Source organism: Pogoniulus pusillus, chromosome 29 (assembly GCF_015220805.1).
Source record: "Pogoniulus pusillus isolate bPogPus1 chromosome 29, bPogPus1.pri, whole genome shotgun sequence".
NCBI classification, from domain to species: domain Eukaryota; kingdom Metazoa; phylum Chordata; class Aves; order Piciformes; family Lybiidae; genus Pogoniulus; species Pogoniulus pusillus.
The window spans coordinates 252,602-267,422 of record NC_087292.1 but is presented as its reverse complement, the minus strand read 5'-3'; the positions used below and the strand labels follow the sequence as shown (position 1 = coordinate 267,422).

Below are 14,821 nucleotides of genomic sequence, written 5' to 3'. Positions count from 1 at the left end.
CCAGCAATTTCATATTTGAGACCCTACAGCACTCTTGAGTCAATGTTGTCTGCTCCTTACAGTCTCTTATCAGTTCCCCTGTGTGCTCTAAAGCTACTCCTGCTGACATGCAATGTGAGACAGCTTCTCAGACAGCTCTTCTGGACTGAGCTTGAGGTTTGCAAAGCTATAAAGCTTCTCCACAGGAGTCAAGAGAGCCAAAAAATGGTTTACTTTTCCTGTGATGGCTTCTGTGCCTCTCACATCTTTATTTCTTCTGCTGCTTCTCTCCAGAAGGTTTCTGATGCCTTTAAAAATGAATTCATTCTTTAGAAGTCTTACTCTGCCTTGCCTTGCTCTGATCTTATGTTACCTGCTGAAATAAATGTGTTTTTTTCTTGTGTGGATGCAGCTTTCTCTTTTCAACCAATATCCTTCTTACTCCCCCAGCTGCTGTTCCCTTGCACATTTCCTTTCCTTCTTTGAAAATAAGTCTCTGACCTGTCCTTGGTAGAGATACCCATTCCCTCAGAGCCACCCATGCCATCACCACATAACTTCCATACCATCTCTGCTCCTGTCATCTACTCTCTAGAGGCAGATAAGTGTCAGGGCTGTTACATGACCACAACAGCCGCTTTTCAGCAGGCTCAGGAGCAAAGCCCAGCTCTATGGCAGGCACAAGCCTTGCTGGCTTTATTAATGCTGCCACTCAACCAGAGCCTATCACAACCACAGGCTCAGTTATGGTGTCTGTTTCCAGGCACACATCTATGAAGTTTTTGCAGCTGGAAGCAGGGCACCTCCTAAGGCATCCACCAGGTGAGAGGCAGAGGGGTCAAGGCTCTTTCTTCCTGGGACAACTCAGGACCACAAAGGCCAGCCAAGATGCCAGGATCTCCCAGGGATCAGTCACAGCCTGGACCCTTGTTCCCAGCACTGCTGAACACACACAGCTGTAGTCAAGCTCAAAGCCTGTGCAGTTTCTGCCAAGGTCCTGCCAGAGGTAAGAGGCAGGACCCAATTGCTATGAAACTGCAAAATGGGTTTAGTCAGCAACATTTTTTTTTCTTTAAAAGAAGAAAAAAAAAAAAAGGGCATCAATTTTTGCCTACAGCACAAGGAAAAAAAAAAGGGGTTACTCCTCTAGGCATGCTTCACTCTTTCTGACATCTCCTGGCACAGCTCAGCAAGTGAAGCCAGGCACTCTTCCACGGTGTGGGCAGCAAAGAACTGCATAGGACTGTGCCCTGGGAAGGGGCTGCCTGAACACCCCCCCTCCAGCAGCATTCAGTCTCCACAGCCAGTGGCACTGGCATTGCTCTTAGTCTGCAGCCCCACGTAGCACCTGCGCCAATGCAGGCTGCACTGTCACATGCAGCACCAGGACAGTCCATGCTCTGGCACAGACACATTCATGCTCACAGACAGCTTTTGCTTTTCCCAGGAAAAACAGACACTGTTAAGAGGGTTTACAGCTACAGGAGAAGAAACACAAGCTCCTGCTACAGTTAACAGCCCCAATATGGCCATTTCATGTTAATCCATGTAACACCCCTCCAAACCCCTCCAGGGGAGCTTCAGTTTTAGCCCAGGTTTGGCTGGGACATTGAGGGCATGAAAGGAGCAACCCCACGAGAACGAGGTCTGCTCTGCACTCTTCCCCACACATTGTTGCCCTCTGAGGCCAAAGCATTTTTAAGCACACATGTGCTCAGCCATTGCAGCCAGGGAACAGCAGTCAACGAGGGACTCTGCTGTTGCACACCAAGAAGCCACCTTGCTGAGGAAGAGTTACGGGAAGCCACAGAGGCTGAAATCACCAACATCTGGCCCTTTGCCAGCCTCATCCAGTGCTCCTTGCTTCAAGAGCAGAGCAATACAAACTGGTGCTGGCCACCAAAGGGAGCTCTGTCCCACAGCAGCTCTCTGCTAGCCTCCCCCTCTCACAGCAGTGCTTTGGCATTCAAGGCCAAGGTCTCAACAACGCATCCAAAATCACCCCTGGAGCAGGGTGCCCTAAGCTGGCCCCAAAGCCCATAGAAGAGGGAACCAGATGCTAGCCAACACTGCTTCCACAGCACCAAAAGCAGAGTGGGTGACAGTACACACCTTTTACACCCAGAAGGTCATCACCAGCTGTCCTTTTTTTTTATGCTTATTGCCACCTGTGCTAGTTTGAGCCTAGCTAGAATGTTCTGGTGAGAACTAGATTATAGGCTGTGGAAGGAAAACAAGGTTGATGTCTACTTCTCTCATTGGCTTGCTGAGATGTATAAGAATCAAAACATAGATAAGGCACAACTTCTCCTGCTGGGGAGCTTGGAGCTGCATCTCTCTCTCTCTAACCTCACCCTCCATTTTTCTTTCCTAATCCACTTTGCTTCCTCACCCCCTGGCCGAACCTCCATTCTTCCTTGGGACTGGGGTAAGGTTGAGAGGGGTAGGGGGAAGGTGAAGGGGTGGTTGTATATTGTGCTAAGCTATAAATAAATAGATTCATTCAAATTTCCAGAGCCAGCTGAGTCTAGTCTGGGTGATGAAGAGAATGGAACATATCTGTTAGGAGAAGAGCCTGAGGGAGCTGGGGCTGTGCTGCTGGGAGAAGAGCCTGAGATGCGCAGGTGAGTGCCAGAAGGCTGGAGCCAGGCTCTGCTGGGTGATGCCCAGTGACAGGACAAGAGGCAATGGTGGAAGCTGAGGCAGAGGAAGTTTCATGTAAGCATAAGGAGGATTTTTTTTCCCTGTGAGGGTGACAGAACCCTGGAGCAGGCTGCCCATGGGGGTTGTGGAGTCTCCCTCTCTGGAGATATTCAAAACCCACCTGCATGTGTTCCTGTGTGATCTACTATAAGAGATGTTGCCCTGACAGGGCAGTTGGACTGGATGAGCTTTTGAGGTCCCTTCCAGCCCCTGACATTCTATGGCTCTGTGATCTTTCCAGTCAACACTGCACAGCTCACCCACAGCAGCCCCCAGGCCTGCATTCAACTATAACCTCTCCTATGACAATTTTCTCTGAGCTCTCTTTGTTACTGAAAATATTTTACATCGATTCATCCTTCTCCTAACCTGAACCCTGGCTGCTGTCACATGTGAAAGCTCACTTGCAGAGCACTGCACTGCCTCAGAGTCAAAAAAACGAAGCCAGCTGAACTCCGTGTGGCTTAAGGGGATTTGCTGAGCTCTGTCCCAGCTCCTCCAGCAGCATTGCGCAGGGTTTTACTTGGTATCCACTGCTGATGAAGACAGTAAAATTCTTTGTAATTCTTCTGAGAAAAAAGGTAAACACAAACAAAAGCAAACAGAAAAGAAACAGATCTATAGAACAAAGAAATTATCCCTGCTACAGTGCAGGCCCTGGGCCACCACCAGTTGATGATCACAAGATTACACAAAATCCCACTACACTGAGGCCTTTCTGCCTCTCTGCGTTTTCCATTCAGAAAGCAGCAACCTTGTTTGCCCAGGTAGGAAACAGTCCCACCTGCCAAAGCAAAGTGCCTTATGGCAGTGCCCCACACCTGCCAAGTTACACACTGGCTGAGCCCAGCACGGGCTGGGTTCCCCCATGCTCACCACTGGGCTTGTCTACTTCGGGTAGACAACAAACCCTGTGGCCAAGAAAGAGTTTAGAGGAGGCCAGGACTGCTCTGCTCCAGGATAAATAGGAACATTCAGCAAGTTCAGGGAGCATGAGGCGCTTGTTGTCCGCACTTCAACTCACCTCAGAGAAGTTTTCACTGGGAAAAGGATAGTGCAGCAGGGTTTGTTTTGGAGAGCTGGGCACAAGCAGAATGGGAGGGGTAACAAAATACATCCTCTGTGTAGAGTCTTCTGTTTACCTCTGGTGGCTGATGCAAATGCCAGTGAATACCTTCACAGAATCCCAGCATGGTGGGGGTTGGAAGGGACCGCTGGCAACTACCTGGTTAAACATAACCACTCTGCTCCAGCAGGGCACCCACAGCTATTGCCCAGGATCACAATACCCCGGGGGGGGGAGGGGTTGGAAGCTCTCCAGAGGAGAGTCTGCAACCTCTCTGGGCAGCCTGCTCCAGGGCTCCAGCACCCTCACACTGAAGCAGTTTCTCCTCATGTTCAGATGCAACCTCACGTGTTGCAGCTTGTGCCCACCACCCCTTGTACTGTCTCTGGGCACCACTGACAATAGTCTTGCCCCATTCTCTTGTCCCCAACCCTTTAATTCTTGCTAAGCATTGATCAGATCCCCTCTCAGGCTGCTCTTCTCCAGGCTAAACAGCCTCAGGTCTCTCAGGGGCTTCCAGGCCCCACAGCATCTTTGTAGCCTCCACTGGACTCTGTCCCTCTTGAAGTGGGACCATCACTACAACTGTGATCTCACTAGGGTGCATATCTGTCATGCGCTCCAGGAGACCATTGCCCACTTCACTCAAAGGATGAGAATTTCAGCTGGAGAATCTTAGCTGTCCCTAAAGAAACGAGGAGGTTCAGGAGTGTGTGACCACTAAGTCGGTCTTAACATGCAGCATTTATGATAAGATGCTTCCAGCACCCAGCGAGCGCTGGTAGAAATCTTGCTGGGAGCATCAACAGCACAGACTTGATTTTTTGGCTGCCAGGTAGGACTCCTATCATGTTCACAGAATGGCTCAGGTTGGAAGGGGCCTCAGAGCTCATCTACTCCAACCTCCCCACCACGGGCAGGCACACCTCTCTACTAGGCTCAGCTGCTCAAGGTCTCATCCAACCTGGCCTTGAACAGCCCTAGAAAAGAGACATCCACAGCCTCCCTGGGCAGCCTGTTCCAGAATCTCTCCACCCTTGTACTGAAGAACTTCCTCCTCAGCTCCAGTCTAACCCTGCTCTGCCTCAGATTCAAACCATTCCCCCTTGGCCTCTCCCTGGACGCCCTTATGGCAAATCCCTCTGCAGCCTTCTTGTAGGATCCCTTCAGGCATTTTCTACAGGTCTCCCCTATAGTTCTGTAGTTCCCACTCAACCACAGCCATCTTATACACCCTGCACTGGTGGCAAATCCCACTCCTATGGATCCTGTGATCCCAATCTGGCCTTGGGAGTCCCTACAATGTGTTCCATTAAAGCAAAGTAAGAGCTTGATCTTGTTGGTTCAGGTCACATCACCTGCTGTTGATGTCAAGCCTTTACACTTTTCAAGGTGAAATGGTCAGATCTTTCAGAGTTCTCTGCTTCAGCAGTTCCCCAGTAATTTATAGGACAAAGCAGTCAGTGGCATTTCATGCAAGATTTTGAGCCAAAAAAAAAAAATACAAAAGAGCCTGAAAAAAGACAATCTCAGCATCTCCAGAGCTTTGGTCTTTCAGCCTGTTTCTTTCAGAGGCATTTTCTCAATGACTATCATCAAACCTGAGTCCCTTCTTCCCAACTTGAAGCCTGTAACTGCAGGACCCTGACTGAGAGCTGCTACATCTACCACACCAGGGATCACAGAGTCCTTTCCATCTCCCAAGCTTTGTTGCAAACCAGCAACTTAGACCTGCAGCATCCTCACAACAAGCTTCCCAAACCTCACTGCACAGCTATTCCAGCTCCACTGCAATTTGCTGGTCAATATTCAGCTGAAAATACAAAAGACTCTTACTTGCAACTGTAACTTCCAACACCTGAAGCAGTAACTAGGATGAGAGAACATATCCAAAATAATGGTATTGTTTCCATTGTACCATGAGACAAAGGGGAAAAAATTTTCTTGTCCTACAGAGCCAGATGCACCTCAGATCTACTGCTTTAGTTAACACCTTCCTGCCACTCCAAAACTTAACTCCTTTAAGGAGCCACCCAAAGCAGAATCATAGAATCAACCAGATTGAAGAGACCTCCAAGCTCATCCAGTCCAACCTATCACCCAGTCCTATCCAATCAACTAGACCATGGCACTAAATGCCCCATCCAGTCTGTTTTTTTAAGACCTCCAGGGATGGCAATTCCCCCACTCCCCCATGGGAAGTGCAAGAACAATCAGAAGTTGCTTCAGTGGGCACTCACGAGCGAGCTACTAAAAGCACAATAAATAACTTGATCATTAAAGTCATCTTTCCTCCAAGGGAACTGCCTCCCTGCACACCTTGGCAAAGGCAGGAATTAACATCAAATATGAAAGCAGTGACAGCAGGGTTCAGGAACTCTCTATGAATCCAGCTAAAACCACATCCCAGTGTCTGCTCTGGAATTTATTTTCATTTGTAACAAGAGGCACATAACCAACTTTGAATCTGCCTGGAGGGTTTTTAAAAAGAAATAGCAGCATGTCACAACAAGGCACAAGTAACTGTGCTCCACCTGGGAAGGACTGATGAAGCATAAATGGAGCACTTCAAATTCTGACATTTATTTATTTGCTGCAACCACCTCCTCCTCATTGCATCATCCACTGAGGAGGCTGTTCCAGTACTACAGCAGGAATGGAAACACTAGAAAAGGAAAACACAGGAAAGGAGGAAATGCTGCTTTTTTTCCTTTGAACTTCTGACTATTTTCCATCAGAGGACACTGGGGTGCCTGAAGGCGTTTCCCAAGGATCAGGCTTTATCTGCAGACTCAAACACTAACTGCAGGCACAGCTCTACCTCTGGAGCTACCTTCAAGCCATTCTGGGCCTGCTGATGGCACTGGCTAAACTCAAGCATGGCAGTGAAGGCAGACAAGATGACTACCTTGTCGTTATTACCCCTCTTCTACCTCTGCCAGCAGAACTACTGGAGCAAAGCCACACTTTCTGTTTCACCAGAAGTCAGTGGGTCTCAAACCCCTCAGCCATTTCGTCCCAAGGAAACTGCCTTGGCAGCAGCATGTTCAGAGGAGCAGCAAACACCAGGAGTGTGTGGCAGACGTCAGGCTGTTGATAACCTCTCCCACCTGCACTAATTTCCACACAGAGCCCCACATCACAGCTGATTTGATGCAGAGGGAGTTATCACAGCACTTATCCAGGAACAGGCTCACCCAGCAGACAGGAGCGGAATAACCTGCTGGGAGCAGACACTCGCCCTGCGGTCACAGCTAGCTACTGAGGACATTTATTCATGGCCTCAGTTAAGCCACTTAAGAAGAGGATAAACCAGAACAGTGCACAGGCACCCAACTCAGAGGATGGAGGGAGCTCTGCACTAACAGCAGGAGGTTCAGAAGCTCTGCTGAAACTAGAACACCTCTTTGCTGCAGAGCCACAGATGAGTTCAGACACAGGGAGACCATCAGCAGCTTCAAGGCAGGCTGATGAAGTGTGGAAGTCTTCGTTGGCTCCTACATTAAAGCTTCTGAAAAAAACACAGGAACTAGCATTCAGAGAAAAGGAGTTAAAGCTTGCAGGTAGTTAAATCACATGAACGCAGCGAAGTCGTACTCAAGATATTGAGTCTCAGAATCCTTCAAGAGTCTGCTTGACAGCCAGAACCTAAAGCACATGAAGCCTTCGTATCTCGTCTCACTCACATCCAAACGGCCAGCCAGAGCAGCAGGCTGCCCACACAACAAGTGTGCTGGGTACCAGCTCCAGTCTTTCTACCCTCTCGGTTAGCAGGGCTTCAGCAATCCCCAGTGCTTCTGGCACAGGCCGGAAGCTCTCCCTCTACTCATATCCTGAGGGTGTTGAATTCCAATAACCAAACCTATGCTGTTAAAACTGCAAACCCAAACTGAAAAGCTTTCTTCCCCATAGGTAATAAGGCAATGCAGGTAGTTTTACTTATGGAGAAATACAAATATAACACATATCCTTTGGCAACTTCACAGAAAGGATTCAGGAATCTGAATACCTATTAAACTGTACTGCCAGGGGGAAAAATACCAATCAAATAAAACCAAACCAAAACACACACAATAAAAAAAAACGACGACCCAACCAACCACCATCCTCGTGGGCCAAAACACCAGAATCCTACAGCAGTTTATGCTTCCTTTAATTACAGAAGTGATTCTACTGAAACTGATTTGCATTTTATAGTCCTTCCCACAGTCCCTCAATGATGCTGCATGACTCTATGGAAAAAAACGAAATTAAAACTTCACCTTGTTGCCAGAAGGCAGCTGCCCCAATCTTATGAAGCCAACACCAAAATAATAGCTGGAGTGATTAAATAGTCTCAAAGCTCAGACATAAATACTCTGAAACCTGCAAGATTCTCTTACCCATTAGGCAGCCCATCCCAGGCACCTCAGCCTCTCCTCCTTTCATCTTTGCACCATAGCACATCACATTTTTCTAGAGATCATCTGAATGGGAGGCATTTGCCTTTTCTGCCCCTAACGGATTCTTCACATCTCATTGGCACATCAAACGTGCAAGTCTCTCATGAGGCTTTTAGCTGTGGATTCAGGCTGAAAGCAGCCTTCTGCATCACAAGGACAACCATAAAATTATCTTGGTTATGAAATCCACCAGTCCAGCTCTCTCCCTGTAGCTTATGTGTTTCCAGACAAGACATGTGTCCCAGCTAAGCAAACCTGCTGCAAGTACAGAAGGCATAGGAACCACTCGGCCAAAAACCTGGCTTTGAAATCTGCATTCCTATAATCCACCAGGATCTCAGCATTACTTTAAAAAGCCTCCATCCAACTGCCAGGAAAGGCCTGTCTCACCAGCCCAGTGAGCACCAAACACAAAAATCAGTAAGTGAGGATATCTTGGAAAAGTTATACTGATATCCAGCGCAAGAAGCCTTGAAGTCCTCTGCACTGATTAGCACAACAATATCCCCAGATCTGCATGGCTGTATCAGGCCCTGCCAGTTTATCCCCTGAAGTGAGCAACCTGCAGCCTTCACCCCTTAAGAGACACGAGCAGGAAGGCTGCTCCAAGCTGCTGCTGCTGGCAGACCGAGGGGGCTGCCCTGCTCATCAGTCTGCTCTGGATGGATTTTGCCATTCTACATCCCCTCTCCAATATTCTCCTTCTTGCAAACTAACAAAACCTGTGTTCTTCTGGAGAAGCAGAAAAGAAAAAACCCAAACCAAACAAAACCCCCAACAACTTCAAACACAAGAGAAATAAAAATTCTAAACACCTTGCACCATTACTGCCCCCGACAACGAAAATGTGAGAAGCCAGCTGAAATCCGTTGCCCCTGTGGAGAGCCAAGCTAGCAGGAATGTTAAACCATTAGGAGCTTTTCATCTAGGACAAAAAAAAAAAACAAATCCACTGGCAAAACTGTGCAACAGCAACTAACACCAGCCATGGAGAGCTCAGTGCTTCTGCCAGGCTCTGTGCCTTCCTCCCAGCACAGACAAACTTAATTCAGCCCCTTCTGACAGGCAAGCCAAGGCACATCGATCAGGAGGAATTCTCTCTGAATAGTTACTCAGAGAAGCCATAAAATCCTCCTGCGCTTGTCAGCAGCAGGATGCCACCTGGGAAACTGGCGTGGCTACCTGGCCCTCTATTTTCAGTGCCAACAGGTGATCCTGGCTTCCTACCCATTTCCAGGAGAGAAGCCAAGCCTCTCCTGGTCTGCTCTGCAGCAAACCAAGTGCAACAGCCAGGGCCGTCCCTGATCAGGCACAGACTGGCCCTCTGTAACTGCAGTTGTTTTTTAGGCGACCTAGAGCAACCTACAGGTACAACCCACCCCAGAGCCTCCGAGCTTGATCCAAAACGGTCCAAAATCAGAGAGGTGCTTCTGAAGACGCGCCAGGGCAGCCGGCACAGCTCGGCCGCAGGCCCCGGGGTGGGAGATGCTGGCCCCGCGAAGCCCAGGCGGGACGGGAGATCAGTCTGGGCCCTGCCTCGCAGCTCGGCGAGACTCAGGGGCAGCTTGGGTAGCGCCAACAGCTCGGTCTTAGCACGGACTGTGGGAGCATAAACCCAGGAGAAGTCAAGCCGTGCGAGAAGCCGATGTGCAGGGGCTCGCAGGGGCTTCCCCCGCGGACAAGCCAGCAAGGGCGGGAAGGCGGAGGAGAGCGGCCCCGGGAACGGCGTCAGAGCCACTCCGCGCAAAGTTGGCCGCACGACTCGCCCAGCGCCGCCGCCACAGGGCCCGGCCCGGCCGCCCTTCACCTGCCCGCTGGCTCGCCTGACTCCGCTCCCAGTCTCCCCACCCCTATGTCGGGGGCGCCTCTCAGCCCCAGTCTGCTCCCCGAGCCGGCTCGGCAGGCCCCGAGCACGGCGCTGCCTCCCGCCGCCTCAACAGGTGCGCGATGGCCACACTCACCTCTCCGCCATCGTCAGCTCGGCCGCTCCGCCAGCGACCGGGGCAGGATGTGAAACACGATCCCGGCCCCGCCCGGGGGCGGTGCGGCGCGGCTCGACCGTAGGGACCCCCGGCCCCTCCCCGGGTCCCTCTACTGGGGGCCGCCGCGCCGGGACGGAGCAGGGCGGGCAGCGGTGGGGCTCGCGAGTGGAGGGCAGCCCCTGGCGGCGGCAGCCGCTCCGGTGCCTTCCCGGGCTCGCCGGATCGCTGCCCGGCCCAGCCCCGCAGGAGGGCTGGAAATGAGAAGGGCAGAAGCGGAACCGGAGCCTCAGTTTTGGATCAGCTGCAGCGGTATTTTGCCTCGGTCACCGACGAGGTTTAGCTGCCGTGATCGGGTGTCTGAGGACGGCCGCGGCCACGGCAGGAGTCGCATCAGCCGAAAGAGTGATGTGGGGCTCTGAGGACCGCGACTCACACACCTGCCCCCCGGGGTGTCCCAGGTGTCGCCTGGATCAAGCTGCGCCGCTTGATCCCGCTGAGGGGTGTTGCCAGCGCCCAGCTGTGCCCGGAGCTCCCTGCGGCAGACGGGGCTTGCGCGCCTCTCTTCTGCCCCCGCTCACGCCTGACACCCTCCGAGGATGGGTATGAAAGGCGAGTAAGACTGGAACCGTCCTAGAGCATCAAGAGATGAAATGTCTTCATCTGGACTGGCTGCGGGAGTGTCCTTGGGGGTCACATGGTGGGCATGACGGACACACCGCTAGGGGTCGGGCCATGGTGTAAGGCTGCCACACAATCAGCTTTGCCCAGCCATGCCCACTTTTTCACTCTGACAGGTCTATTTGGGTAGTTTTTAGGATCTTCTGTGTTTGCCTGCATCTCTCGCACACAGCAGCTTGGTCAGGGTTGTGGCAGGTGTGTTCCCCACACACGCATGGATCAACCTGCAGTGTTCCACCAGCAATTCAAAGGCCTGAGGAGAACGTGGACTGGACTCCTGCTCCTCCACCAGCATGGGCAGTCTGAACAGATAAACCCTGCACTAGAGGTCAGCCCTGCTAGACCAGCTTCTGTCAGCCACCAATTCAGGGTATGTCGCCTGGCACAGGGGCACAAGTAGAGCCCCTGTTGTCTCAGTGACTGCTGTAGTGTGGCTCCACTCTCAATGAATTTTGTACAGAGACTATTCCAAAATCTGAATGACTCCATGTGGAGGCAAATCCTGAGGGCTGAGCTGCTCAGATGCCTCAGACACCTTGAATTGGGAGTGCAAGCCTCAGCAGATACTCAGTGGGGTTTGCCACCAACAAAGTGATTTTGGGTCTGTTTCACACCATGCTGCAAGTTTTTGCTCCAGTCAGAAGTGAGTCTGTTCACTTTATTAATTGCATCAGGCAAGCTGGTGGATGGGGTCCATGCACAAAGCAATGCTGCACTTGCAGCGCTCTCTTGCAGATGGCACTACCCAAGGAACTCCAGAGTAACTTGAAGGCATTCATTTGAAAGTCCCAGCCCACTTTTAAATACGAAATAGACAGTGAGATCATGGTCACTCTGCTCACTGGCTGGACATGCAGCTGCGTTGTGCTTACCTGGGGGTCTGTGTGGAGGGGCTGGAGAATGGGGTAGGGGGAGTGGGAGCTGTGGAGCTGCTGGAGAAACTCACGGTGCTGCAAACACTGCAGGATGAGCTTTGTAGGGCTGCAAAGCCTGGGGACTGAGGCACAGACTAGCAAGGAGGGAAGGGAAGAGTTAAAGCAGATCTGTGTAGGAAAGAAAGGTTTGCTTTTGTAGGTGTAAGGTGGTTAAATCGGCAGCTTTCCCTGTGGAGGTGCAGATATTGCTCACCTTCACCAAGACAGACTATGCCTGTCTTCCAAGGTAAGCATGATGCTGGGAAAATGCTTATGGCAGCCTGAAAGTCTCTGTTCAGGGACTCTTGTGGACATGGTCTTGGTGTACAAGAACTTTGACTGCTACATTAGCAAGAGCCTTTGGACAGACTGAAAATAGAAGCTGGGGAGATAGGTTTTTGCAAGAGCCCCAGCTTCAGGGGCTCCCCAAAATGAGTGACCCAACATGGTACACAAGAAATTGGCTGCAGGAGGGACCAGACAAGCATTCATTTTTCATTTGATAATCTCATTTTATTTTGCATACATCAGGGCTTGATGATAATATGTAGGCTGGTTTCAACCTACACCTCTGATAGGCTTGCAGGAGAAGCTGTAACTTCACTACTTTGTGACTGTGGCTAAAAACCTTGGGACATGAGTCTCCATGCAGCATGTTGTGATGGCTTGGGAGTTACCCACCTCCACACACAATGAATTTACCCAGACTAGACTCAGCTGGCTAGAAGTTAAGGAACAAAGCTATATTTACAGCTTAGCACAATTTACAAGCATATATATATATACACAATATACACAAATATTTACAGTTATATACAAGTTAAAAGTAATATAGAAGTACAAAATCCCTCCCAAAACAGTCAGACTGCCAGGAGGTTCCCAATCCAAACCTTCAACCCCCTCCCCCTTCTTTCCCTCCACTCAGAAATAACCAGATCAATCCCTGTATATCTCATGTGATAAACCAAGAGAGATCTGAAGTGAGATGTAGAAAAGACGACAAGAAGGTTAGAGGAAAGAAAAAGATTAGGTCAGATTAGAGTTAAGGCAGATGCAATCACACAGACCACCAAAGAGAAGGAGCAGAACTGAGAACTGAGAAGTGTGTGAGAAGTGTCTTATCTATATTTTGACTAGTTGTGTTTCTCAGCAGAAGAATGAGTGATACAGGGTAATACAGGGTACTCTTGTGGTTTTTTTCTTTCTTCTCACAGATAAGGATTTAATTTCTTTCAGCAAAATATTCCAATCAGCGTCAAACCAGCACACATTCCAGGAGATCTTTCATTTGAGGGCAATACGAGTGAGCTGGAGGCACTCAAAGTTGCAGAAGACACACTAAGATGACTTCTCAGATCAGTCCTACACAGGGGCTAGCACCTGCATTTGGTTTGGCTGAGCTGGAGTTTATTCTTCCCCAAAGTATCTTTCCAGTGCTGTGTTTTGCAGTGCTGTAGCTGGACATTTGTAACACAGCAGAGTTTTGGCTGTTGCTGAGCCAAGCACACAGGCTGTGCTTTTCTAGTGTTCCCCTGCAGCAGTAGGCTGATGGGTAGGCAAGATCTTGGAAAGGGACACAGCTGGGCCAGATGACCCAGACTGACCAAAGGGGTGCTCCATGCCATCTGATGTCAGCTCAGGTAGAAGAGTTGAGTGAAAGAAGGCAGTGTGGGGACACTGGTTGATGGTGTCTGTCCTCAGAGCAGCAGCTGTACAGATTGGAGCCCTGCTTCCTGGGACTGACCCAACACCATCTGCCAGCAGGGAGCAGAAAACAAGATTTGGCTTTGGCTTTGCATCCTATTAAGACTCACAGGACCTTTTGTTATATTTTCACTCTCCCCTGTCCATGTGATGAGAAGCTTTGGTGTGTGTCTGGCCCCCAGGCAAGGCCAAACCATTACATCACCCTTGTGCTGTCTTGTACAAAGTCATGCAGCAGTGGAGCATCAAAATGAAGAGCAAGGAAACCACCATGAAGGCAAAACTGCTCCACCACAGGATGGTCATATACATGCTGGCATCGAGGACACTCTTGGAAGCAGAAATCCCCACTGCTGGAATGGAAAAGCTGGGTGAAAGAGGGTTTAGTTACCAGGCATGACAGATGGTTGTGAAGCTGCCAGACCAGGGTCCACACTTTTGGGAGACAGAGGTAGGGAGAGAAATCCCAGAAATGGAAAATGAACAGCTAAGGAAAAAAACTTCTTTATGGGACTTTTGCAGTGACTTGTTTAGAGGCTTTCACAGGCAGTGCTGGGCTGAGAAAAATATCTACTAGCAGGACGTGGTACAACAAGAGAAGGAGTGACATGTACACAGGAGATCAAGCCCACCATCAATACACCAAAGATGGCAGCAGGAGGCAAATATGAAGTCTCTGAGCAGCCTTTGAGAGCATGGCCAAGATACGATAATGCTTCTGAGAACAGAGGGTTCTTTTGCTAAGAACAAAACCACACTGCCTACAAGAAGAAATGGCCTTCAGGAATTGTGAGACTGTGAACACCAGATCCCTGTAAGATTAATTAAGAGATGCATGATTGTTGCTTTCATGCAAGAATATCTCCTTGCTGCCTGTTCTTGGCCGAAGAGTATTTCCTGTCACTGTCACTGAAGAACTGCAAAAGGAGCCAGTTCCAGCTCCCTGAGATCATGCTCAAATAATTTCTTCAGCTGCTGTTCTCAGGTGGAAGAAACTGTATCTGGAGTTGTACACTCACCCTCCTGTCATGAAGCTGCTTGGCTGGTGGATGTTCATACTTGTGCAGACATTCCATGTCAGGAGTAGCAACAGGTGGAGAACTTGGCTTGAGGGCTCTTCCCCATCTGTGGGTGTGGAAGAACTGGTGATCCTAAAGGTACCCAAAGCTCAGTATGGCACTGCTGCTGCCCAGCCCACACACACCGTGCTGGGCAGACGTGCTGCAGCTGGGAGTGCAGTCAGCATGGTGCTCCAGAGGTTTGGGCCCAAGGCTGCTGCCCCTGCTCTGCCTCTTGTTAACAAATCAGACTGCACAGCCTGGACCCAGCCCAGTCCCACGGTGGGGGGGTGGT

The 14,821-nt window shown here is 50.2% G+C and overlaps 1 protein-coding gene across 1 annotated transcript in view; it reads right to left on the bottom strand.

Moving 5' to 3' along the window:
- Window positions 1–10,419, bottom strand: part of LOC135188118 (rho GTPase-activating protein 39-like) — a 68,983-nt gene extending 58,564 nt beyond the window's left edge. The window contains exon 1 of the mRNA XM_064167380.1: window positions 10,152–10,419. Within this exon, the coding sequence (XP_064023450.1) occupies window positions 10,152–10,162 (11 nt within the window). The 5' untranslated portion in view covers window positions 10,163–10,419. The remainder of the gene's footprint in view (window positions 1–10,151) is intronic.
- Window positions 10,420–14,821: the final 4,402 nt, after the last annotated feature.